At 42.3% G+C, this 27,142-nt stretch overlaps 1 protein-coding gene across 1 annotated transcript in view; it reads right to left on the reverse strand.

The window, feature by feature from the left end:
- The window catches only part of LOC141404624 (oxysterol-binding protein-related protein 9), a 135,118-nt gene that overhangs the window by 63,636 nt on the left and 44,340 nt on the right, over positions 1-27,142 (reverse strand). Inside the window, exons 6-7 of the mRNA XM_073988103.1 lie at positions 19,992-20,205; positions 1,084-1,210 (exon numbers count right to left, since the gene is read on the reverse strand). Coding sequence (XP_073844204.1) covers positions 1,084-1,210; positions 19,992-20,205 — 341 coding nt within the window. The remainder of the gene's footprint in view (positions 1-1,083; positions 1,211-19,991; positions 20,206-27,142) is intronic.

Genomic DNA, 27,142 nt, shown 5'->3' on the forward strand with positions numbered 1-27,142 from the left:
GATGTAATCCATATTTTGCACATCCTAATATATCTACCAGATATAGATCAGGTTCGAATATGGACTATATTGGTCTACTCCTTCTGGTACCTCTCACACAAAATTTGGGATAAGTTCACTTTAAGACGTGCTCTCGAATCACTTTGATTTTTGTTGAAACGATTTGCATTCGCTACCTCCATAACGACGGTAAAAGTATTTTCAGGGGACGAGTCCATATTTCTTGGGAAAACAGCCCGAAAGATGTAAAAAACCTCTATGTCACCATATGTGGCGCACGATAACTCTCGAACTGTCATATTATATCCAAACTTATTTTCATGGGGCAATACCGGTCCACAACTTCCGGTACTTCTCCCCAATATTTACAAAATGACACTAAAACGCTAGGATGATACCACTTGAATGGGGCAACCAATTTGGTTTAAACTTTGGATCTCATAATATTTTGTCAAAATTTAGTTTAACTTCTAAAATGGCCCATATCGGTCCTCCCTAAGGGTACCTCCCCCACAAAAGTGCAACAATTGTGTCTTAGTGCAGTTAATTCCTAATCCACATTCGGAATCGGCAAGTTCAAATGTCCAAAAAGGGTCACTAAATTCTGAAGAGACCTTAAATACATTCGATCTGTCCGTAGGTGAGGGCTGAGGGTATATATCTGTCGGCAAAGCCGACTGACACTTTTTTACTTGTTTATTTCCATATTTATGCTTAAAAAGGGAATATTTTTGTCAATGGCCGAAAATATTCCATAATTGAAGGATTCAAGTAGTTTTCAACGTCTTAAGATATCTATCTGATGTTAAAAGAATTTAACTTTTTAAAATTATTTTCCGTGCGAAAAAGCCTAACTCAAACGATATAATCTGATGAAATTCTTCCTAAGCTAGTTCTAAAGTTCTCATGGCTGTCATTGAGTTTATTTTCATTCAACATCGCACACATGATATTTTTCCAACTTATTGGGACATAATTAATTTTTAATGCGACTTTCGCAGTCGGATGTATTTCTTCTTAAAAATGGCTAAAGATTTTTATAATTTATTTAATTTTTAATAATTTACTTCCAAAATAACTTACCATCCAACCGGTGAACTGACAATACTGGTAAATGGATCATCATTTGCATCATAGAAATCTTCTTCACCTTCACTACTTGAATAGGATGTTTCCGGTACAACAACCATGGCCAGAGGAGCGGTTGTCACTGGAAAAGAAAACAAAAGTAGAAAAATATTAATAAAATAATAATAAATATTACTAATTGCCAAGTTATAACAAAGTCTATACCTAACCCACACTCTTCTCATGTACTTATATCCCTAGGCTATTTAAAGTAGTTTCTTATTTTGTCGTCTAGTGCATTATTACCAATAAAAACCAATTCGAAATCACAATAAACATGAAACCGTTACAATAACAATTGGTTATGCTCTTTCTCTGCGAAGAGGATTACGTGACCGGAAATAAAAAAAAATAAAATACAAATGTTACACTGTTCGCTTTTATATTTATAACTTAAGTGGCAATCCGATATAATCGACAGCGAGGACGAATTGAGATGGACGGCCAAGGGATGGCAAAGGGATATGCAGCTTGCAAATTGAGACAGTTACAGACGACAATGTGACATAAAAATGCGTAGCTCATTTAGCTTTCATTTGTCATTAGCATAAAAAGCTCGGAAATGTTGTGAATGTGCAGGAATATGACAGACAAATGGTAATGAATGCAAAAAGAGGCAATTGGCAATAAAATCAAGTTCAAGGACATCATAATTGATGATCACACAAAGGGGTTATTACGAGTAGTGTCTTTTTTAAGCGGAAATAAGCGTGGATTTTTAAAAACTTTTGGGAAAGGCCGAAGGCGGCAATATACCTGGATTTTTTTAAAGACTTTTAGGAGACGCCGAAGGCAGCAATGAGCGTGGATTTTTTTAAGACTTTTGGGAGGAACCGATGACGGCAATAAGCCTTCATTTTTTAAAGACTTTTGGGAGAAGCAGGACAAGGAAACCTCTTCCAAGCAATAAATAGCCCTGTCTGTGGCACGCTATGTGGCACCAGTATAATATATATAATTGTTCCAAAAACATCCCAGAAGAGACTATAGTGAAAGAGGGAATTCCCAAGACGGGGTGATATCTACGAAACTGTTTAAGATCTGCCTTTCAAAAGTTCCACACCCTCCAGACAGTATAGAGATCGTGCGGGCCCATGCCGCATACTGGGCAGATGTCTTGCACGGTGCGATCGATTCCCGTCCAATAGGAATTTAGGTGACTGCAATATCCCGAGCGTAATTGAGCCAAAACTACTCTGGTTTGTCGTGGCAGCTGACGCTCTTCAGCTGCGATAGACGGGGGATGTACTCCGATGACTGCATTCACACAATAATTGCTTATGGTCTTAGCAACAGTGTCCGTGTGAATGCTGTTCAAACTTTCTGATATGCCTGTTGATCTAGAGGTTCTCTCCTATATTGTTGGACAGCAGTCTCTAGAGCATGAATATCCTTCTTGATATGCCTGGGTGTATCGGTGGCCAGCAGATGGTGATTGGGATGGCTCTCACGGTAACACCCGAGCAAGTACTGCAACGATAGCATCTCATTATGTTGTCGTAATAAAAGAATCTTTGCCTCCTCATGTAGATGGTCCACTGTATATTTGAGGAGACACCCTGTTGCTGTTCTCAGGGCGGCGTTCTGACAAATTTGAATTTTATCCCACTGCGTGTCACATAAATTCGGGGACCAAACTGGCGCCGCATAGCTTACCACAGACCGACCTATCGCGTTATATATGGTCAACAAGGTTTCTTTATCTGCACCCCAAGTGCTGCCGGCTAGGGACTTGAGGACCTTGTTCCTACTTTTCAGTTTGTCGCAGATAGCTGTGGCATGCGCGGACGACGTGAAAGTGGTGTCGAATGTGACCCCTAGAATTTTGGGGCAGTTTGTGGTCCGAATTCTGCTACCGTCGACCATGACATTCAACTCTCGCCCAAACTGCACTGTCCATGTGGTGAACAGAGTTGCTGTAGATTTTGTGACGGAAATCTGCATATTCCTCGAGTGGAAAAAGGTGGTAAGATCGGTTAAATAGGTGTTCAGTCTCTCACAGATGTCATCAGGGTAGGTACCTGACGCCAGGATCGTACAATCATCCGCATACGTTACGATCTCAATGCTGTCTGGAGGGGGCGGAATACAGGAAAGGTAGAGGTTAAACAGTTCCGGATATATCACCCCTCTTTGGGGAACTCTCTGTTTCACTCTACGGGGCTTGGATTTCTTGTTCCTGAATTCCACATACGACTGGCGACCACACATATAGGTGATTATCCAACGTTTCAGACTTGGCCGGAGGGTTGTCTGCTCGATGTCCTCGAACAGCGTGGAGTGCTTGACAGTATCAAAGGCTTTTGATAAGTCAAGCGCCACTATCGCTGTTCTATCACACGGCCGCTCCTGGTTGAGCCCTCGACAAATATGTGTGGAGATGGCGTGCAGCGCTGTTGTCGTGCTGATTACGGAATCCATGCTGATGATCGGCAACTTGATAGCTATTTCTAATGCTGGGGAGGACTAAGGCCTCAAGGGTCTTCGCTACAGGTGACAAAAGCGAAATCGGCCTGTACGATTCACCTTTGCTGGTATTTTTGCCTGGCTTCAGTAGCTTGACCACCCTGCCCATTTTCCAGACTTCGGGAACAATAAGTGTGGCTAGCGACAGGTTGAGAACTTTAGTGAGATACTCCAATCCCGGCTCATCCAGCTGTCTCAACATTACAATGGAAATTCCGTCAGGTCCCAACGCTTTGGATGATTTAGCGTTCCTGATGGCATTCGCAACATCATCCATTGTAAACTGTGGTGGTTCATCCTCGGCAGGAAGAGATCTAATGCGACGTAACACACTTTTCTTCGCCCTGTCACTTTTGGGGTGCTCGACAAACTGTCGATTTAAGTAACTTGCACACCTCTTCGGGTCAGTCAACGTAACGTCGCCAAACTTGACTGAGGTCCTATCTTCCTTTCTTCCAGGGTTCGAGAGTGACTTAACCGTTGCCCACAATTTACTTATACCGGCTCCAATGTTGCAACACTTCAGATGATTTAACCACTTGTTCCGCTTATGTTCGCCGACGAGTCTGTTAACTTCCAGTGTCAGCTCCCTAACTCTGGGGTCGTAGGGTTCGGTTCCACGAAGTTCATCACGCTCATTTGCTAATCCCGTCGCCTCTGTTGGGATATTTGGTCTTATTTCGGGTATTCGACCAACAGGTATATGGCGAGCGGCTGCAGCATTGATGATGTCTCGAAACGTCCTTTCCGCTATCCGAACATCAGAAAGATTGGGCAATTCTCTGAAGCGGTGATTGGTGAACTCTCTGAAACTCGGCCAATCAGCTTTCCCATGTTTGACGAATGTGCGGCGTTCAGAGGTGATGAAATCGGGTGGTCTGCTGATGTAGACAATTATGATGGGTTGCCAGGTGACGTCATTTGTCAGACCAGGTGACACGATGGTTATGTCTGGCGAACTGTGACACGCTCCTCAAATTCTGGTAGGGGCGTCCTCATTGACCGTGCAAAACGTAGAGCTATCAATCTGCTCAGCCAGCGCTATACCACTCTGGTCGTTTCCGAGGGCCGAAAACCATATCTCATGATGCGCATTAAAGTCCCCAAGGACCAGACGATTATGACCTTCCAAAAGCGGGCTAATGTCAGGCTTATAATCTAAGATACAGCTATTTCTCGGCGGGATGTATACGTTCAGCAACTCTATCTCGCCAGTTCCACACCTGACTGCTACCCCCATAAATTCCATGTACGGGTCGTTAGAGGCAGGCTCAAGCGAGATAGGTCTGTAATGAACAGACTGGTGCAAAAGGAAAGCTAATCCCCCACATCTACATCTGGTGCGATCCTTCCTTATTACGTTGTAACCATCACAACGTACTAAGCTCTGGTCGTTCAGCATGGTTTCCTGCACCGCCGCGACCTTGATCTTCTTCCGATTCATAAAGTCCACTATTTCATCAATCTTACCTCGGTGCCCATTGCAATTAAATTGCAAAACGGATGCATTTTCTGGGATTGGAACAACAACGGCTGGTGTTAAATGCTGCGCATGCGGCTGCTGTTGGGGGGACTGCGGGGGAGTTTCGTAATCCGACGACGAAGGAGTTTCGTAATCTGACGACGACGACTCACTGGGGACTGTGTTCGCGCAGCATGCAGCAAGATAGTCCCTATCGTAGTCCCTCTCGTGGGCAAGTCCAGAGCAACCCCTTAAATGCACCCACTCCTGACATCTATTGCATCTCACCGAAGATTGGATATGGGTGAAGATGAGGATGTGACAAACCGAGCACAAATATATTGGCCCTGGGTTTTCCTCCGTCCCGGCACGGACCAAAGGAATCCGGAGCAGACATTCCGGGATATGCCGCTCCCAGCACAGAAAAACGAAACAAATACAGACACATGTACACTGAGGTGGCAGCCGCTGGCCGGAACGCAGACATTCCCGGGTCAATTCGGAGCAGACATTCCGGAATATGCCGCTCCCAGCACAGAAAAACGAAACAAATACAAACACATGTACACTGAGGTGGCAGCCGCTGGCCGGAACGCTGATGTTGTGTGGTCCCGGGTCAATCCGGTACAGCTGCCGTGGGATTGCATTGTGTTGATCAGTAGGAACCCTAAATGTCAAATTATAGCTAATTCGTCAAAATACCTTAAATCGGGAGATAACATTATATGGGGGCTATACCAAAACGTGGACAGGTATAACCCATCATCGACCTTTTTGCAAACAAAAGACGCATCTTCCCAAAATTTCGCCTTCCTTTTTCCTAGGAGTTGGTCGACTTGACTTTCGAATAATCGATTAATCGACTTTTTTATGTCAAAAGTCTAACAATCGAAGTCGACCTGTGTCTGGAGGGAAAATTGTATAATCGATTATCTTGTGATCGATAATTATGAGTTTGCCCATAGATTGTTGACTTGGCGGTTTTACAGTTTTGGCGGTTTTAAGCCCTAAACACATCCAACGTTGGAGTAAAGTTTTGTGCTATTTCTGGTAGATGAATAAAGGAAAAGTGCTGCCAAGTTTGAATTTTTCTTTATTCTTTTACCAGAAATTACACAAAACTTTACTCAAACGTTGGATGTGTTTAGGGCTTTACAGTTTCAAACGAAAACTCGAAAATCGACTAATAATGTATTTGCAGCTATATGAAAAAGTCGAAAATCGAGGTTTAGGACATCTGAAATAATCGCCAGACCGATCGCATTTTTCTTTCAGGCAAAAGCGAAAAATCCATTATTGCTTTCCATTATCTCTCCCTACTATCTCCATTTTTGTGGATGCTAAAGTATTACCACAGGCGGACGGACGGACATTCATAGATCGACTAAGAATTTTATCGCAAATAATTATTTCAATGCGTTAAAAAAGGAAAGCAAACTTAATATACGCTCCATACTATGGAGGCGTTTAGGAGGAGTCACAAAGTTTAGAAAATACCCCGAACATATTTCCTGTTGAAGATTTTGCAAAGCTCCAACAAATCAGAACTTCTCCGCGTTTCAATGTTCCTTTCTGTCACAGTTATAACTGTTTAGTCTTACCACTAACAAGTGTTCCTCATTAATTATTAGCCGGATAACCTCAAATGAAAACCAAGAAAAAAAACAGATAAAATTTGCCCCATGGAAATGGATGACATTTAATTCTGTGGCCTATCCTGCGGCCAGCAAATTTGCTGTTGCCAAAATAAAATAAATGATACACTCAAATACACAACACATTCACCAACACTTTAGTGTTCTCTCACACACACACAAACACACTTGCGAAAAAAGGCCCCAGATTCATAATCCATGCTATTGATGGCTGCTGGCAGGCTGACACGTGACCCTTTAAGTGGGGATTTAGCGGATATTCGAGAAATTTTTTGTCAAGTGTTTATGTAACCCACACACACACTCACCCTGAGAGATATGATATATGAGAAACTAAACGGATACCGGTGACATTTTTCTACTTACTTATTGATGTAGTGATGTAGTCTCACGGATGACACCTTTGCTGGGAGTATAAACGAAATAGGAAGACTAAGTTTTACCGCCAAGGATAATTAAAAAGAAAAAAACGAAGAAACCGTACCGAAATATTACATCAACTATTTTATGACAGCCAAACAATTTAGTTTGTGGAGCCATGTACACATGTTGTAACAACCACTGATAACCTGGAGGGTGGTATAACACTCACTCCATTACACTTTATAGCCGCGTCACCACCCACCGTTTTAAGTAATCACGAAAGAACCCAACAACAAATTACGTTTGGAGACAACTTTCGAATTAGTTTTTTTGTTATTTTTGGAAATTTGAAACTAAAAATACGAACGAAACAAAACAGACCACCAGCGAATGGTAACTTGTCGATGTCTGAATATTTACAGAGCCGTATTTGCACTAAAAATTCCATAAACTGCATAAGGACATGTATGCAAACAAAGACTGTTTTGTGGTAATGATGGTTGTTCCTTTTGGCAGGATGAGGGAGAAGTGTGTGAGAGAGCAAAGATAGTTTGAAAAACTATCAACAGCCAAGCGCATGTTCCCTTAACAAATTTGCAGGCAATATTGGGAGGCGAAGAGAATGTCGCAATGGAAATTGGCTATATGTTACACTAAGCAACAGAATCGTATGTATTTACGGATTACTAAGCCGATAGCCTTTGTTGCTAGTGCTTTAGAACTATAATTTTATTATAATTTGTTATTATAATAAATATTTTAAATAAAAATAAATAAATAATACGGATTTTTTTGTTTTGTAAGTTCGTTTTTTTTTTTGCTTAATCTGATTCTGGTGATGGCTTGTAGCCCCAAAAGCTACTGGAGCCAGTTGAGTAGTTTTCACAGGGCTACTGACGGGCCTGTCCCGCATCCTGCAGATTCCGCAGATGTTTTGCATGGTGTCATTAATCCATGCGCTAAGGAATCTAGACGGCAAAACCATCCCGAGTGTAGTTGGGCCAAAAACTACTCTGGTTTGTTGTTGTAACAGTGTTCTTATACCCTCCACCATAGTATGGAGGGTATATTAAGTTTGTTTTTCCGTTTGTAAAAAATTGAAATAATCATTTTCGACCCTATAAAGTACACATATTCTTGATCAGGATAAAATTCTGAGTCGATCTAGGCATTTCCGTGTGTTGTAATCACTCTAGCGTCCGAAAAATAGAGCTAGAGGGCTAGATTTTTTCACCCGATTATCTTTTTTTCATAGGCAGGCCAAGTTCGAAGATGGGCTATATCGGCCCATTTTTTGGTACAGCCCCCATATAACAGTACTACCCGATTTTCGGTATTTTGCGGATTTTAGCTAAAATTTTTAACCGAACTAGCCGTAATTTGACATTTGAGGTTCTATGTGGTCACGAAACTTCTTCACTACAAATCGTCAACATAGGTCCATGTTTTGGTATAGCTCCCATATAACAGTACCTCCCGATTTTCGGTATTTTAAGGGTTTTAGCTAAAATTTTTAACCGAACTTGCTGTAATTTGTCATTTGAGTTTTTCTGTGGTCACGAACAATCTTCACTAAAAATCTTCAATATTGGTCCATGTATTGGTATATCTCCCATATAACAGTACCTCCCGATTTTCGGTATTTTGAGGGTTTTAGCTACAAATATTAACAGTACTAGCTGTAATTTGATATTTAAGGTTCTTAGGAGTCACAGCACTTCCTCACAAAAAATTGGAAACATAGGTCTATGTTTAGGTGTAGCCCCCATATAACGATACCTCCTCATTTTCGGTATTTTGAGGGTTTTAGCTACAACTATTAACCGAACTAGCTGTAACTTGACATTTAAGGTTCTTAGGAGAAACAACACTACGGTAAAAACTGTCAACATAGGTCCATGTTTAGGTGTAGCCCCTTATAACGATACCTCCCGATTTTCGGTATTTTTAGGGTTGTAGCTACTATTTTTATCCGAACTATCTGTAATTTGACGTTTGAGGTTCTTAGGGGTCACAGCACTTCTTCACCAAGAACTGCCAACATAGGTCAATATTTCGATTTTCGCTATTTTAGGGTCTTAGCTATATTGACGGAACTACCCGTAATTTGCAGTTGCATAGCCTTTCCAACAAAAATTGTCAAGATAGGTTCACACTTTGATATAGCCCTGGCACCTTTCGCATAGTTGAACACATTTTTATACCCTCAGCATTTATGCTAACGAGGGTATATACACTTTCACAAGGGCAAAATACTACCCACACAAATTTTCGGAAAATGTCAGTTTAGGACCTGCTCTCGAATCGCTTGGATTTTTGTTGTAGCAACTTGTATTCACTGCCCCCAGACGACGGTACAAGTTTTATCAGGGGCAAGACCATACTTCCTGAGAAAATAACCTGAAAGGTACAAAAAAACCCTATGACACCGTGTGTAGTGGTTGGAGCGCAAGATAACTTCCAACGGATCTGTCGATTCGGTCCATAATATGGCCTTCGTAATATTTTGTGCAAACTTAGTTTAAGTTCGAAGATAAGCCATATCGGTCCACTCCTTCAGGTACCTCCCCCACAAAAGTTAAAAATGTTCGGAAAAATTGTGAGCACGATAACTCTTGATGGGAGTGACCGATTTGGTCCATACTTTACACATCCTAATATATCTACCAGATATAGATCAGGTTCGAATATGGACTATATTTGTCCACTCCTTCAGGTACCTCCCACACAAAATTTTGGATAAATTCACTTTAGGACCTGCTCTCGAATCACTTTGATTTTTGTTGAAGCAACTTGCATTCGCTGCCTCAATTACAACAGTAAACATTTTTTCAGGGGCAAGTCCATACTTCTTGAGAAAACAGCGCGAAAGGTTTAAAAAAACCCTATGGCACCATATATAGTGGCTGGAGAGCTCGAACCGAATACTGCGTTCGTCCACACTTTGGATATCGTAATATTTCTTCGAACATTAGATGAAATTCGAAGATGGTGATTATAGGTCCACTCCTTCCGGTACCTTCCCCACAAAAGTTCGAAAATATTCGCTAAATAGTACGCGCGATTTCTCATAGATGTAGCAACCGATTTGGTCCAACCTTTGGATCTCTAAATATTGCCGAAACTTAGTATATTATCAAATTTGGGCCCTATCTGTCCAATCCTTGTGGTACCACCCACATAAATGTTCAACATTTTTGTGTGGTTAAGGGTCTCTTCGAGGGTCCTTTGGACATTTTTACCGAAGGGTTTCCTAGTGGCCCTGTTTACAGCGATATTATGTTTTTCGTAGGCTAGTGTGATAAAAAAGCCCTATCTAGCGATATCCCCGCAAATTTTTGAGCTTTAATGCTATCCATACTTTTGTCGCTTCATACGCCTAATATTTTGAAAACCCCCTAAATACATGTTTTTTTTTTTTTTTTTGTTTAAATTAGATTAGATAATTTAGGCATTTGGGGTATCAGTGGTCAAAAATTTTTTACACCTAAAATTTAGAAAATGAAACTAATTATTCCATTTTAATTAAGAATATTTTATGGTGGAGGGTATAAAAAGTTCGGCCCGGCCGACATGACTTTTAAATTGTTTATCATATGTTTGTATATTCGTTCTTCTGCTTAATCTGGCTCTAGGTCAATCTCCAGTTCCAGGAATATGGCTGCTTCAATGGGATGTAACCGATCCACTATAGTAAGTTGAGTAGGTTTGGCGGTGCTGTTGAAAAGGTGCAGTGTATTGTGAGGGCCTGTGCCACATGCTGGACAGATGTTTTGAACGGTGTTTTCGATCCTTGCCCTATAGGACTTTAGATGGCTGTACCATCCCGAGCGTAGTAGAGCCAAAACTACTCTGGTTTGTCGTGACAGCTTACGCTTCAGCTGTGATAGATGGAGGACCTCATTCAAACGATAGTAGCTTATGGCATCTGCAACTGCGTCCGTTTCAATATTTTTCCATCACGTGCCACTTAGATTCGCAGACCAAACTGACGCCGCATAGTTTACGGCAACAAGGTTTCCGCATCTGCACCCCAAGTGCTGTCGGCTAGGGACTTGAGGACCTTGTTCCTACATTTCAGTTTGCTGTCGAATGTGACCCCTACAATTTTTGGGATAGTTTGTGGTCGGAATTCTGTTACCATCGACCATGACATTCAACTCTCTTCTCATCTGCGCCGTCCATTTGGTGAACACAGTGGCCGTAGATTTAGTGGCGGATATTTGCATATTCCTCGCGTGTCAAATAGGAGTACAGCCTTTTACAAATGTCATCAGGGAAGATACCTGGCGCCAAGATCGTACAACCGTCCGCCAACGTTACGTTTGGAGGGGCGGAATACAGGAGAGGTAGAGGTTAAACAGTTCCGGAAATATCATCCCACCTTGGGTAACTCCCTGGTTCACTCTTCGACTTCTTGTTCCTGCTTGATGATTGTTTCTAATTGATTATCCAACGTGTCAAGCTTGACCGGAGGGTTGTCTGTTCAATGCCCTCAAACAGCGTGGAGAGCTTGACTGTATCAAAGGCTTTTAATAAGTCAAGCACCACCATCGCTCTTCTATCACACGGCTTTCTCTGGCTCCTCGACAAATATGTTTGGAGATGGGGTGCAGCCCTGTGCTGCTTACGGAATCTATGCTGATGATCGGCAACTGGATAGCTATTTCTGACGCTGGAAGGACTAAAGCCTCAAGGGTCTTTGCTGCGGGCGATGAAAGCAAAATCGGCGTGTACGATTCACATTTGCTGGAGTCCTTGCCTGACTTCAGTAGCGGGACCATCCTGCCCATATGAGGGTGGCTAGCGACATTTTGATAACTTTAGTCAGATACTCCACTTCCGGCACATCCAGCTGTTTCAGCATTACCATGGAGATTACATCAGGGCCCAACGCTTCGAATGATTTAACGTTCCTGATGACATTTGCAACATCATCCATTGTAAATTGTGGCGGTTCATCCTCGGCAGGAAGAGATCTGATGCCACGTAGTATTCTTTTCTTCGCCCTGTCACTCCCGGGGTGCTCGATACACTGTCGATTAAAATAACATGCGCGCCTCTTCGGGTCAGTCAATGTAACATCGCCAAACGGGACTGAGGTCCTACCTTCCTGTCCTGAAAAGAAGCAGGGTTCGAGAGTAACTTAACCGTTTGTCCATAATTCACTTGTTTCGGATCCAATGTTGGAACTCTTCAAATGATTTTACCACTTGTTCCGCTTTTGCACACCGACTAACCTGTGTAAGCTCCCTGACTCTGCAGTATCTGGTGTTGGCAAGACGAAGTTCATCACGATCATTTGCTAATCCCGTCGCCTCTGCTGGGAATTTTGGTCTCACTTCGGGTATTCGAACAGCAGGTATATAGCGAGCGGCAGCAGCAGTGATGATGTCTTGAAAGTACTTCCCGCTACCCGAACATCAGAAGGATTGGGCAGATCTCTGAAGCCGTAATTAGGGAACTATCTGAAACTCGATTGACGAAAGAGCGGCGTTCAGAGGTGATTAAATCGGGCGGACTGCTGATGTTGACAATTATGGGGAGATGGTCTGATCTAAGAGAAATGACGGGTTGTCAGGTGACGTCATTTGTCAGACCAGGACACGATGGTTATGTATGGCGAACTGTGACACTCTCCCCTAATGCTGGTAGGGGCGTCCTCATTGACCACTATCAATCTGCTAGAGGCGTCCTCATTGACCGTACAAAACGTAGAGCTATAAAATTGCTCAGCCGGCGCTGTACCCCTTTGATCGTTTCCGAGGACTGGTTTGTCGTGGTAGCTGACGCTCTTCAGCTGGGATATATGGGAAATGTACTCCGACGGCCGCATTCACAGGATAGTTGTTTATGGCATCTGCTACCGCAGCTGTGAGAATGCTATTCAAACCTGCCTGATAAGCATTACCTCTGTCTCTCTCTCTCTCTCTCTTGACCATGAAGATACCTCCTAACATGCCTAAGTGAAGGGTCTTACCCACCGTAGGGTGATTAGAATGACTACCCCCGAGCAAGTACTACAACGAGAGCATGCTATTGTGTTGCCGTACTGGAAGAATCCTCGTCTTCTTCATGCAGTTGGTACTCTGATGACATGCGAAGGCGGGCCGTTGCAGTTCTCAAGGCGGGATTCTGAAAGGTTGCAATCTTATTCCATGGCCTTGCACTTAAATACACGGATTACAATCGCCCAGCTTAACTTACTACAGACCGAATTATCGCATTATATGTATGTGGTCAACAATCGTTTTCGGCCAGGGACTTGATGTTTATACATATCAGGTTCTCGCAGATAGCTGGGTAAGGCGCGGACGACTTGAACATGCTATCGAATGTTAATCTTGCGGTAGTTAGTGGCCGGAATTCGGTGGCCTTCGATCAGAATATTCTGTTCTGTGCTCATCTTCGCAGTCCATGTGGTGAACAGAGTGGCCGTGGATTTAGTGACAGATATTTGCATATTCCTTCCTTCGTTGGAGTTCAGCCTTTCACGAATGACATTAGTCATGGTACCCGACGCCAAAATCACACAATCATCCGCATACGTAACGAAGGTGAAAAGATTACAGTCTAGAGGAATGGAATACAGTTCCGAAGATATCCCCCTACATTGGAGAACTTCCTGTTACGCCCTTAGTGGCTTCGACTTCTTGTTCCTAAATTTCACATTCGACTGGCATCCATACACATACATATATGCATAGTTGAATATCCATAAGTCCTTCAGTCATTTTAGTTGATGCTGGCAGGGTTTTTTACAGGTATTGGGTCATTAACTCAGGAAAAATAGACTTGTCCTGCCAACAAACAAGTCAAAACGATCTAAGACATGTCCATAAACTGCACTTTTGCGGAAAATAATTAAATTTTGTATAGGAAGAAGACAAATCGTTGAACATTTGGGGGGGAGGTACTCGAAGGAGTGGACAAAATATTGCGAGGTGCAAAGTTGGGGCTAAACAGGTTGATCCGTCTAAATTGTCTGAAACGGATTTCGTCCTAACATACTTGGTGTCCAAACCCATTATTTTAATGAAGCACTTATTTGATCCCATCATACCCTTGTTAGCCTAAATACTGAGTGTTTAAGAATTTTCAGTTTTTGTATTGGCCTATGCTTTACTCCTAACTAAAGCAAACGTTGTTTCCACTGCAGTCTTGTGTTATCGATGCAAATTGTATATTGTGTAAAGTAAATATTTGGGCCACAGTTCAACATCACACAACAGCCACAGTCTAAAGCCGGAAACGGAAACAAATGATATATGAGTGTAATATACAAAAAGACTTGGCCAAAATAATACCAACATTGTTGTGGTCGAAGTTTCCTGTTCTTAGCCACAATAACACCAAAGAACATAAGGAAAAAGTATGCCGGGCATTTGATTCTCATCAAATAATAATGTGTAGTGGTAATAATGCGAGAGAATGATTATAAGTGAGAGAGTGAGAGATATACATTTGTCATTATATACAATGCTGCTCAAAACATTTCCAACTGAATTTCTTCATTCAGATTTTATACATTTCTGAAGAAATTGTTGGTCTTGAAATACATTTATTTTGGTTTGATTACACTGTGCAACATATTCAAGGTAATTTTATGCAAACAACTTCTACTGTGGATTTTATGAAAGTAAACACCCAATCGACAAAAACCGTATTTTGGTTTTGTGTTGTTAGATCGGGTTTAGATTTGATGGCCTCATCTAAACATGGCTAAATAACAAGTAAAAAAGTATCAGTCGGCTTTGCCGACAGATATATACCCTCAGCCTGTATACATATATTGAATCAATTTTTTCCCAAAAAACGTATGTATTTAGGGGTTTTTAAAAATGGTTGGCGTTTGAAACGACAAAAATGTTGATTAGGATTAAAGACCAAAAGTTTTGCGCAGGAGTTACTAAAAGGAATGGATCGACATTGACCATTATGGAAGTGGATCTCCAGCCACTACATATGGTGCCTATGGGGTTTTTACGCCCTTTGGGCTGTTTGCTCAAGAAGTATGGACTTGCCCTTGAAAAAACTTTTACTGTCGTAATTGAGGCAGCGAATGCAAGTTGCTTCAACAAAAATCAAAGTGATTCGATATCAGGTCTTAAAGTGGACTTATCCGAAATTTTGTGTTGGAGGTACCGGATGGAGTGGACAAATATAGTCCATATTTGAACCTGATCTGTATTTAGTAGATATATTAGGATGTGTAAAGTATAGACCAATTCGGCCATTCCCTTCAAGAGTTACCGTACGAACAAATTTTCCGAACATTTTTGAACTTTTGTGGGGGAGGTACCTGAAGGAGTGGACCGATATGGCTTATCTTCAAACTTACACTATGTTTGGACAAAATATTACTAAGGCCATATTGTGGACCGAATCGGCAGATCCGTTAGAGAGTTATCTTGCGCTGCAGCCACCTCACACGGTGTCATAGGGGTTTTTTGCAACTTTCATGCTATTTTCTCAGTAAGTATGGACTTGCCCCTGATGAAACTTGTACTGTCGTATGGAGGGCAGTGAATACAAGTTGCTAAAACAAAAATCAAAGCGATTCGAGAGATGGCCCTAAACTGGATTTTTCCGAAATTTTGTGTTGGCGGTACCCGAAGGAGTGGACCTATTGAGACCATATTAGAACTTCATATTGCTCTGGTAGAAAGTTTACGCTATACAAAGTATGGACCAAATCGGTCACTCCCTTCAAGAGTTATCGTGCGCACAAACTATCCGAACATTTTCGAACTTTTGTGGGGGAGGTACCGGAAGGGGTGGACCGATGTAGCTCATCTTCGAACTTAAACTAAGTTTGGGCAAAATATTACGAAAGCCAAAATTTGAACCGAATCGGTTCATCCGTTCGAGAGTTATCGTGCGTTCCAGCCAGCAGGACAGACAGACAGACAGACGGACGGACATGGCTAGATCGACTCCAAATTGTCTGAAACCCATTTTGTCCAAACATACTTGGGGTCTAAAACCATTATTTCGATGAGGCACATTTTCATCGTATCAAAGTGCCTAAAGGCTGAGGGTATAAAAAGACGACCTTTCTGATATTCCACAACCTCTTGACGGTATAGATATCGTTATGTATGTCGAAGATTGAGAGATATTAGGGTCCAGTCCCATCGTCAATGACATATGCGACAGGTTAAATGCCTACCTAACTGGCCTAGTGCAGTTCTTTCATCTGAGGCGTATGGCAATTCGGCTGGACCTTGAACATATTGGTCGATGGTGTCCTGATTACGACCACTAACTATTCCATGATATTGGGTGTAACATTCGACAGCATGTTTAAGTCGTCCATGCAAGCAACAAGATCAGAAGTAAGAACAAGCTCCCCAAGTCGCTGGCCGGCAGCACTTGGGGTGCTGGCAAAGAAACCTAGTTGACCTTTTACAAAGCTGTAGACCGGTCTATGGTAAGCTATGCGGCGCCAGTGTGCTATGCAAATGTTAACACTATTTAAACCTGCTAGTATGCCGACCTGAGGATTGCAACAGGGTGCCTCCTCATGACACCTGTGAACAGTATTCATGAACAGTTGCCAAGGCAAACACTAGTGGACGATGCAGCCGCCTCATGCATGATTCCAACACATGACTTGTATGTAGATTGGGTCCGCTCGACAAGCTGCATTTGTTTAATTGCCCAACTAAATCCACACACCTGTCTCCTGATTCTTTAGTGACGCAGCCAGTTCTCGTTTCAGAACATTGAATCTGAATACAGAAGAACCAGGTCTTGATAACTAAATAAAATATACGGCTAACGATAGACTGAGGACACTTTTAGAATACTTAACCCCGGGTTCATCCAGTTCCTTAAGCATTACCATTGAGATTCCGTGTGGGTCCAACGGGATGACGTCTGAAACATAGCTTATCGTAAATTGTGGTGGTACTTCCAGGGCTGAGAACCCTTTCTATACGACGTAACACACTCCTCTTCGCCCTATCACTCTCGGGATGTTCTACAAACTGCCTGTTAAAATAACACGCACACCTCTTCGGATCTGTCACTGGCACGCCGTTGAAAGTAACAGCCATTCTATCATCCTTCTTTCCCGAATTCGAGAGTGCTCTAGCTGTTGCCCAAAATGTACTTAATCTTGTGCCAATCTTGGATTGCTTCAGGTGATCTGTACACTTTTTTCGCTTATGTCCGCCTACTAGCCTGTTGACTTCAAGAGTAAGTTCTATAACTCTTAGGTGTTCAGGGTTCATACGAAGAAGATCATCACGCTCATTTGCTAGTCCCGTCACCTCTGCTGGGAAATATGGTCTAATTTCGGGTATTCGACAACAACGTATATGGCGAGCGGCTGGAGTAGTGATGATGTACCGGAAAATTCTCTCAACTACATGAGGATCTAAGGGAAATGGCAGCTCTCTGAAGCGGTGATTGGGAAATTCTCTAAATCAGCTTTCCCTTGGTTCAAAAAAGTATGGCGGCCAGAAGTTATAAAGACGGGTGATTTGTTTACGGAGACGATGGTCTAAAGCCTAGGGAAATAACGGGTCATTTATCAGACCGGTCCGGAAGCCACAATGGTGATGTCTTGCGAGCTGTGGCAATCTCCTCTTATCCTCGTAGTATCGTCTTCATTCGCCGAGCAAAACGTGGAGCTATCAATTTGCTTGACCAGTGCTGTAACCCTCCAGTTATTGCCAAAGGTTGAATGTAAAAGCTAATGATGAGCATAGCATCAGACAGTTGGTTATTGCCCTCCAAAAGCGATATAATGTCGGGCATATAAACAATGTAACTCTACGTCGGCAGTCCCACATACAGCCCATGTAAGGGTCACTAGAGTCAAGTACAAGCGAGATATGTCTGTACTCGACAGACTGGTGTACAAAAAAAGTCATGTCCTCCCCCTCCGCTTCTTGTCTAATCCTATCGCAAAACGTTGTAACCATCGCAACGTCGCAAGCTACAGATGACGGTGAGGCTTGAATCGCTGCGATCATGATGTTCCTCCGACTCGTAAAGTCTACGATTTCGGACTTGTCGTGGAGAATATTGCAATTGAATTGCATAAACGGATCTTCTGTAGATAGAAGACCTCCTAGACGGGTCTTCTTTAGATGTAATACCACCTAAAGGGATCTATATCGGTAGAAGATTTCCTAAGCGGGTCTATATAGATAGAAGACCTCCTAAACGGATATTCTATAAATAGAAGACCTCCTATGTGGGTCTTCTTTAGTTATAAGAACTCCGGTTCTTCTGTTGATAGAAAACCTCTCAATTTGGCATTTTAAAGGTAGACTCCTAAATGGATGCAAACGGATTTTATGTAGATGGAAGACCTCCTAAACGGGTCTTCTTTAGATATAAGACCTCCTAAGCAGATCTACATATATCGATAGAAGATTTCCTAAGCTGGTATATATAGATAGAAGACCGCCTAAACGGATATTCTATAGATAGAAAACCTCCTATATGGGTCTTTTTTAGTTATAAAACCTAAGGGGATCCCCTTAATCTGACATTATACAGATATAAGACCTCCTAATCGAATCTTTTATAGATAGAAGTCCTTCTAAATGAATCTTCTGTAGATAGAATACCTCCTAACCGGATCCTCTATAGGTAGAAGACCGATCTTCTATAGAGAGAAGACCTCCTCCACAGATTTTCTTCAGATATAATACCTTCTAAGGGGATATATATAGATTGAAGACCCTCTAAACTGGTCGTCCGTCGATAGAAACCTCATAATGTGGCATTATATACATCCTAAAAGGGATGTTATATAAATAAAAGATCTACTAAACGGATCTTCTATAGATAGAAGACCTCCAAACCCGGTCTTCTTTAAATAGAAGATCTCGCAAAACGTTGTAACAATTCCAATCTTGCAAGCTACAGGTGATGGTGAGCCTTGAATAGCGGCCATCATGTTATTCCGACTGACTTTGTTGCGGAGACCGTGGCAATTGAATTGCAGGAATGCTGCGTTTGTTTTTTGTTTGGGGTAGTCTGCGGGGTTGTCTCGGAGACGCTCTGGCTCAGCAAGCAGCAATATACTAATATACGACTAAGGCCAGAGCAGCCTCGAATTGCGCCCATTCCAAACATCCATTACAAAGTGTATGCGGATCATGGCCCAGCTTCGGAAGTGAACCTATTCCAATCATCCATTACAAAGTGGATACGGATCTGCTAAACGGAACAGATCCATGGCCCGGGTTTCTTCTCTATCCCGGCACGGACCAAAAGAGCTCAGAACAGGCATTCCGGGATATATTGCCGCTCCCATGGTAAACAAAATATACGAACACAAATACATAACTGTTGAAGTGACGGCCTCTGGTCAAAGATTCCTCCGAGTCAATCCGGTGCATAGAACCGGCTGCCATGGGGTTTACTGGGGCTGATTAGTTTCGGTGCTTTAAACCCATTAAAATGGTTCTGGGACGCACATCTAAAAGCTTGAAAATAACCTATAACCCAAGTATTTACGAATTGTCCTGAAATCTGAAATAAGCATTTCACTTGCAAATGTTTTAAGCACCACTGTATGTATGAATGCTTACTAAGTCAAATAAAGGATAACTGGTCATGTATGTGTTCATTGGAATTGCAATAAACCAGACTATTTTTAGTTTTGAGTTGTTTACAATAATAGAGCCATAACATCAGGGTGTGTTTGGAAAACTTGTCATTTCAGTTGTTAATTACAAAACCTGGATCGACACATGAACCAAAGTTGACAAACATTAATCCATGAAATAAGAGAACACTACCATACATGGTTAGATTCAAAAACAACGGAAACCAATTGTGTAAGACGGAGGTCCATAGAAGATTTGTGCTTCCATAGTAAAAAAACGACAACAATAACATCTAGGATTCATGACCACTTTCAACTACAAAAAATAGTTTTTCAAACTTACAGTTATCGGTTACAGAATCCTCCTCATCATCGCCAACCATTGTGGCTTTCATTATGGTCATGCTTGCCAATGATGTGGGCGTTGTTGTTGTAGTTTCGTGATTGGTTTTCGGTGATACATTTGTGGGTCCGTTATAGATACCATTGACGGGATGGGCCATGTTTTTGGCAATTTGTAGGCTAACAATAGAATGTTTTATGTGATCCAACATGGCCTGCAAGAAAGAAAACGGAAATGAGAACAAGAACATAAATAAAATAATACAATGACGTCTTAAATACTTTAAAAAGAAACGAACAAAACTAAAAAAAATTAAATCTCTTGTGCAAAGGAGGGAACTCATTAAGAACACATGACCCTTGGCAAGGCCATCTACATCTATTGCCAGCTACTTTTGTTGTTATTTACTTTGACCCTCCTTTTCACACACAGACACACTCATACATAACGACCTACACAAAATTTAGTAGCTTAAGCTACTTTGATTGTGTTTTTTTGCACCTTCTTTGTTCGTTTTCCTATTCCCACTTCACGCTACACCTACGAATCATTAGCATCGTAAGCAGCCGTCTATATGTCTGTTGTTATGAACGATAAGTGGGTGATATATAAACATGGTGTTTGTATAGCCACTATCACACCTCCACCACCACCATCATCATCATCATTGCCGTCGTCCTTTTTCCATTGTAAAGCCAGGTAGTCATAGTCACACAATATGTGTCAATTAACAGGTGGTGTCAGCTGTTCATGGGAGACTTTAATCTTACAATGCACACCCTAGGTGTCCAACATCCCACCCACCTCCATTTCAGCTACCCAAGTGTCTTGTTCATGCATGACCAATGCCAACTCATGATAAATTGACATTTGACATTGACAATAAATATTGGTTAAATTATTTATGATATTATTCAATCATGGAATGGAAAATGACAATCAGATTTTTGCTTAAATTTTGTCTGGAGACAAACAACAACAAGGTATCGGCCAATGGATGCCAATGAAATATGAATGTAAAGTGGAATTGGGGAATGCTATGTAATGGCAAGGAATATTGAAGATCCCTGTAAAATACCGGTTATCTACACAATACCAGTTTAGTAGGTCTTGTACCGAAAGAAGAACCGTTCTGGAGGCCTTCTATATACAGAAGACCCTTATAGGAGGTATTCTATCCACAGAAGACCTGTTTAGGAATTTTTCTATCTATAGAATGCCAGTTTAAGAGGTCTTCCATTTATAGAAACCCCGTTTATGAGGTCTTCTATCTATAGAAGATCGGTTTCAGATGTCTTCTATGTAAAGAGACCGGGTTTGGAGGCCTTCTATCTACAGAAGTATCGTTTAGTAGGTCTTCTATTTACAGAAGATCCGCTTAGGAGATATTATATCTATATAATGCCAAATAAAGAGGTTTTCTATCGACGGAAGACCAGTTTAGAAGGTCTTCAATCTATATAGACCCGCTTAGAAGGTATTATATCTAAAGAAAATCCGCCTATAGAAGATCGGTTTAGAAGGTCTTCTATTTATATATTTATTTATATATGTATGTAGATCCGCTTTGTTGTTGTTGTAACAGTGTTTATTATTATGTTTGTATGTTCGTTCTTCTGGCTCTGGGTCTATCTCCAGTTCCAGGAATGTGGCTGCTTGGATGGGATGTAACCACAGATACACTGGAGTTAGATGAGTAGGTTTGGCTGGGCAGTTGAAAAGGTGTTTTGTGTCGTGCGGGTCCATGTCGCATACTCCGCAGATGTCTTGCACGGCGCGGTCGTTTTCCGCCCAATAAGAATTTAGGCGACTGCAATAGCCCGAGCGTAGTTGAGCCAAAACTACTCTAGTTTGTCGTGGCAGCTGACGCTCCTCAGCTGCGATAGATGGGGGATGTATTTCGAGGACTTTATGGTCCTATGGACTTATGGCCTTAGCAACTGCATCCGTGTGAATACTATTTAAACCTGCTTGATATGCCTGTTGATCTAGGGGTTCTCTCCTATATTGTTGGACCTCCTTCTCTAGAGCATGAATATCCTTCCACATATGCTTGAATGTGTCGGGCTTAGCCAGCAGATGGTGATTGGGATAGCTCTCACGGTAACACCCAAGCAAGAACTGCAACGAAAGCATCTCATTGTGTTGCTTAACTGAAAAAATCTTTGCCTCCTCATGTAGATGGTCCACTGAAGACTTAAGGAGGCACCCTGTTGCTGTTCTCAGGGCGACATTCTGGCAGGTTTGAATCTTTTTCCAATTCGTATCACATAAGCCCGGGGACCAAACTGGCGCCGCATATCTCACCACAGACCGACCTTCGCGTTATATGTGGTCAACAAGGTTTCTTTATCTGCACTCCAAGTACTGCCGGCTAGGGACTTGATTACCTTGTTCCTACTTTTCAATATGTCGCAGATAGCTGTGTTGTGCGCGCACAAATTGAAAGTAGTGTCGAATGTGACCCCTAAAATTTTGGGGCAGTTTGTGGTCGGAATTCTGTTACTGTCGACCACGACATTCAGTTCTCATCCAAGCTGTGCTGTCCATGTGGTGAACAGAGTGGCTGTTGATTTTGTGGCGGAAATCTGCATATTCCTCGAATGGAAAAAGGTGGTAAGATTGGTTAAATAGTTGTTAAGTCTCTCACAGATGTCATCAGGATAGGTACGTGACGCCATCCGCATACGTTACGATCTCGATGCCGTCTGGAGGGGGCGGAATACAGGAGAGGTAGAAGTTAAACAGTTCCGGAGATATCACCCCACCTTGGGGAACTCCCTGTTTCTACGGGGTTTGGGCTTCTTGTTCCTGAATTCCACGTACGACTGGCGTCCACACATATAATTGACTATCCAACGTTTCAAGCTTGGTCGGAGGGTTGTCTGCTCAATGTCCTCAAACAGCGTGGAGTGCCTGACTGTATCAAAGGCTTTTGATAAGTCAAGCGCCAACATTACTGTTCTATCGCACGGCCGTCACTGGTTGAGTCCTTGACAAATATGTGTGGTAATGGCGTGCAGCGCAGTTGTCGTGCTGTGCTGCTTACGGAATCCATGGTGATGATTGGCAACTTGATAGCTATTTCTGATACTGGGGAGGACTAAGGCCTCAAGGGTCTTTGCTACGGGCGACAAAACGAAATCGGCCTGTGCGATTCAGTTTTGCTGGCATCCTTGCCGTGCTTCCGTAGTGGGACCACCCTGCCCATTTTCCACACTTCTGGAACAATGAGGGTGGATAGCGACAACTTGAGAACTTTGGTGAGATACTCCACTCCCGGTTCACTCAGCTGTTTCAGCATTACCATGGAGATTCCATCAGGGCCCAACGCTTTAGATGACTTAGCGTTCCTGATGGCATTGGCAACATCATCCATTGCAAACTGTGGTGATTCCTCCTCGGCAGGAAGAGATCTGATGCGACGTAATACTCTTCTCTTTGCCCTGTCACTCTCGGGGTGCTCGACAAACTGTCGATTGAAATAACTTGCGCACCTCTTCGGGTCAGTCAATGTAACGTCGCCAAACGTGACTGAGGCCCTATCTTCCCTTCTTCCAGGGTTCGAGTGACTTAACTGTTGCCCACAATTCACCTATACCGGTTCCAATGTTGCAACTCTTCAGATGATTTAACCACTTGTTCCGCTTATGCTCGCCGACCAGCCTGTTCACTTCCAGAGTCAGCTGGCTGACTCTGGGGTCGTTGGGGTTAGTTCGACGATGCTCATCACGCTCATTTGCTAATCCTGTCGCCTCTGCTGGGAAGTTTGGTCTTACTTCGGGTATTCGACCAGCAGGGATATGGCGAACGGCTCCAGCAGTGATGTCTCGGAACGTGCTTTCCGCTACCCGAACATCAGAAGGATTGGGCAGTTCTCTGCAGCGGTGATTGGTGAACTCTCTGAAACCCGGCCAATCAGCTTTCTTATGATTGACGAATGTGCGGCGTTCAGAGGTAATGACATCGGGTGGTCTGCTAATGGTGACAATTATGGGGAGATGATCTGATCCAAGGGAAATGACGGGTTGCCAGGTAACGTCATTTGTCAGACAAGGTGACACGATGGTTATGTCGTTGAGCTGTGACACTCCCCTCTAATTCTGGTAGGGGCGTCCTCATTGACCGTACAAAACGTAGAGCTGTCAATCTGCTCAGCCAGCGCTGTACCTCTCTGGTCGTTTCCGAGGGCCGAATGCCACATCTCATGAGGCGCATTAAAGTCCCCCAGGACCAGACGATTATGACCTACCAAAAGCGGGCTAATGTTAGGCACGTAATCTGAGATAAAGCTATTTCTCGGCGGGATATATACGTTCAGCAACTCTATCTCGGCAGTTCTACACCTGACTGCTACCCCTATACATTTCATGTACGGGTCATTAGAGACAGGCTCAAGCGAGATTGATCTCGACAGACTGGTGCAATAGGAAAGCTAATCCCCCACCTCCACTTCTGGTGCGATCCTTCCTTAGCACGTTGTAACCATCGCAACGTTGTAAGCTACAGTTGTTGTTGACTCATGTAATCTACTATTTCCTCGATCTTAGCTCGGAGTCCATTACAATTAAACTGCAAAAAGGATTCACTTTCCGGGATTGTGACAACAACGGCTGGTGTTAAAGGCTGCATGTGCGGTTGTTGTCGAGGGGACTTCGGGGGAGTCTCATGATCAGACGACGAGGGAGTTTCGTAATTCGATGACGATTCACTGGAGACTGTATTCACACAGCATGCAGCAACATAGTCCCTGTCGTAGTCACTCACATGGACAAGTCCAGAGCAACCCCTCCTGACATCTATTACATCTCACCGAAGGCTGAATGTGGGTGAAGATGCGGATGTGACAAACCGAGCACAAATATATTGGTCCTGGGTTTTCCTCCGTCACGGCACGGACCAAAAGAATTCAGAGCAGGCATTCCGGGATATGCTGCTCCCAACACAGAAAAACGAAAGAAATATAAACATATTTACACTGAGGTGGCAGCCGCTGGACAGAACAATGATGTTGTGAGATTGTTTAGATTTGTTTAGGAGGTCTTATATCTAAAGAAGATCCTTTTAGGTGGTCTTCTATCTATATAGATCCCCTTAAGAGGTCTTATAACTGAAGAAGACCCGTATAAGATGTATCCTATCTCTACAGAAGTTCCGTTTAGACGTCCTTTTAGGAGGTCTTCCATCTACATAAAATCAGTTTGGAAAGTCTTCTATGTAGAGAAGATCAATGCAGGAGGTCTTCTATCTATATAGATTCGTTTAGGAGGTCTTATATCTAAAGAAGATCCGTTTGGGTGGACGCATATCTAAAGAAGACCCGTTTAGGAGGTCTTCCATCTACATAGAATCAGTTTTCAAGGTTTCGTTTAGGAGTTCTTATATCTTTATAATGCAAGGGTTTTCTATCGACAGAAGACCCGTTTAGAAGGCCTTCTATCTATATATGTAGATCCGCATAGGATGTCTTATATCTAAAGAAGGTCCGTTTAGGTGGTCTTCTATCTATCTATATAGATCCGATTAGGCGGCCGTATATCTAAAGAAGACCCGTTTAGGACGCCTTCCGTCTATATAGATCAGTTTAGGAGGTCTTATATCAACAGAAGATCCGTTAAGGATGTCTTCTATATATATATATATATATATATATATATATATATATATATATATATATATAGATCCGGTTAGGAGGTCTTATATCTAGATTTATATAAATCCGCTTAGGAAATCTATCGATGAAGGTAGATCCGCTTAGGAATTCTTATATCTAAATAAAACTCTTTTAGGAGTCTAGGTATAAAAGATCCATTTAGGAGGTCTATCCTACATGGAAATGAACTTCCATTTGACAGTTCTTACCACCTTTTTCAATGAAGAATATGCAGATATCCGCCACTAAATGTGCGACCACTCTGTTCACCACAAGGACGGCAGAAGTAAACACTGAGTTGAATGTCATAGTCGATGGTAGCAGAATCCCGCCACCAACTACCCGAAGATTCTAGAGGTCACATTCAACAACATGTTCATGTCGTCCCCGCATGTCACTGCTATTTGCGACAAGACTCAAATCCATAGTCGGCAGCACTTGGGGTGCAGATAAATAAACCTTGTTGACCACATATAACGCGATAGGTCGGTCTGTGGTAAGCCATGCAACGCCAGTGGTGTACGCTATTGTAAGTGCTACGCGATGGAAAAATATTCAAAACTTTGTGAATGTCTCCTTGAGAAATGCAACAGGATGCCTCCTCATGTCTTCAGTGCACCATCTACATAAGGAGACAAAGATTCTTCGAGTACAGCAATACAATGGCATGCTATCGTTGCAGTGCTTTATTGGGTGTTACCATAAGAGCCATCCTAATCACCATATTATGGATAGGAAGAAATATTACGATGTGCAATTCGTGAGCTATTTTGCGCACCGTTTTAGCAAACAAAAATTATGATCTTCTGTGGGAGAGGTACCCGAAGTAGTGGACCGATATAAGTCTATGTTCGAAATTGATATAAATTTGTTAGGATTAAATATTGTAAGGAACACAGATTGGAACATGTCGGTTGATCCGTTAGTTATCGTGAGCACAATCCAGTTGATAGACGAACGGTCAGGCCTAAATCGACTCCATATTGTCTGAAACGAATTTCTTGCAAACAAAACAATTGGGGTACAAAACCATTCTTTCGATGAGGAACATTTTTCATCGTACATTTTTTATCGTGGTGTATATACCCCTGGTTAGGCCATGTTTATATTATAGCCTTTTGCAGGGTTAACCTTCTTCATGAGGATTTGTTTGACGTATACGCAAAGGAATTGACATTTGAAACCCAGTGGGTTTGTTAAATCCGGTTATATATAAACGTGTTATTAGCCTCTGAAGGTTGAGGGTATAAAATACATATAACTTTGTTTAACCTTGCCAATACGACATTCATTTTTTCCAAAGTATTTTTCATTGAGGAAACATGTGCAGGAAATGACGAACGTGTAAAATAATTTCATATTCTCGTGGTTGCAAAACATTCTTACGCAAAAGACATTCGGGATTTTGCAATAATGTTAAATTATGTTAATGTAATTTTTGTTGTTGCTGGATATACGGAAGAGTGCATTAAACTCGAACTGATTTATTAAATATCGA

This window comes from Musca autumnalis, unplaced genomic scaffold (assembly GCF_047663935.1).
Source record: "Musca autumnalis isolate F117 unplaced genomic scaffold, ASM4766393v1 scaffold_5, whole genome shotgun sequence".
Lineage (NCBI taxonomy): Eukaryota > Metazoa > Arthropoda > Insecta > Diptera > Muscidae > Musca > Musca autumnalis.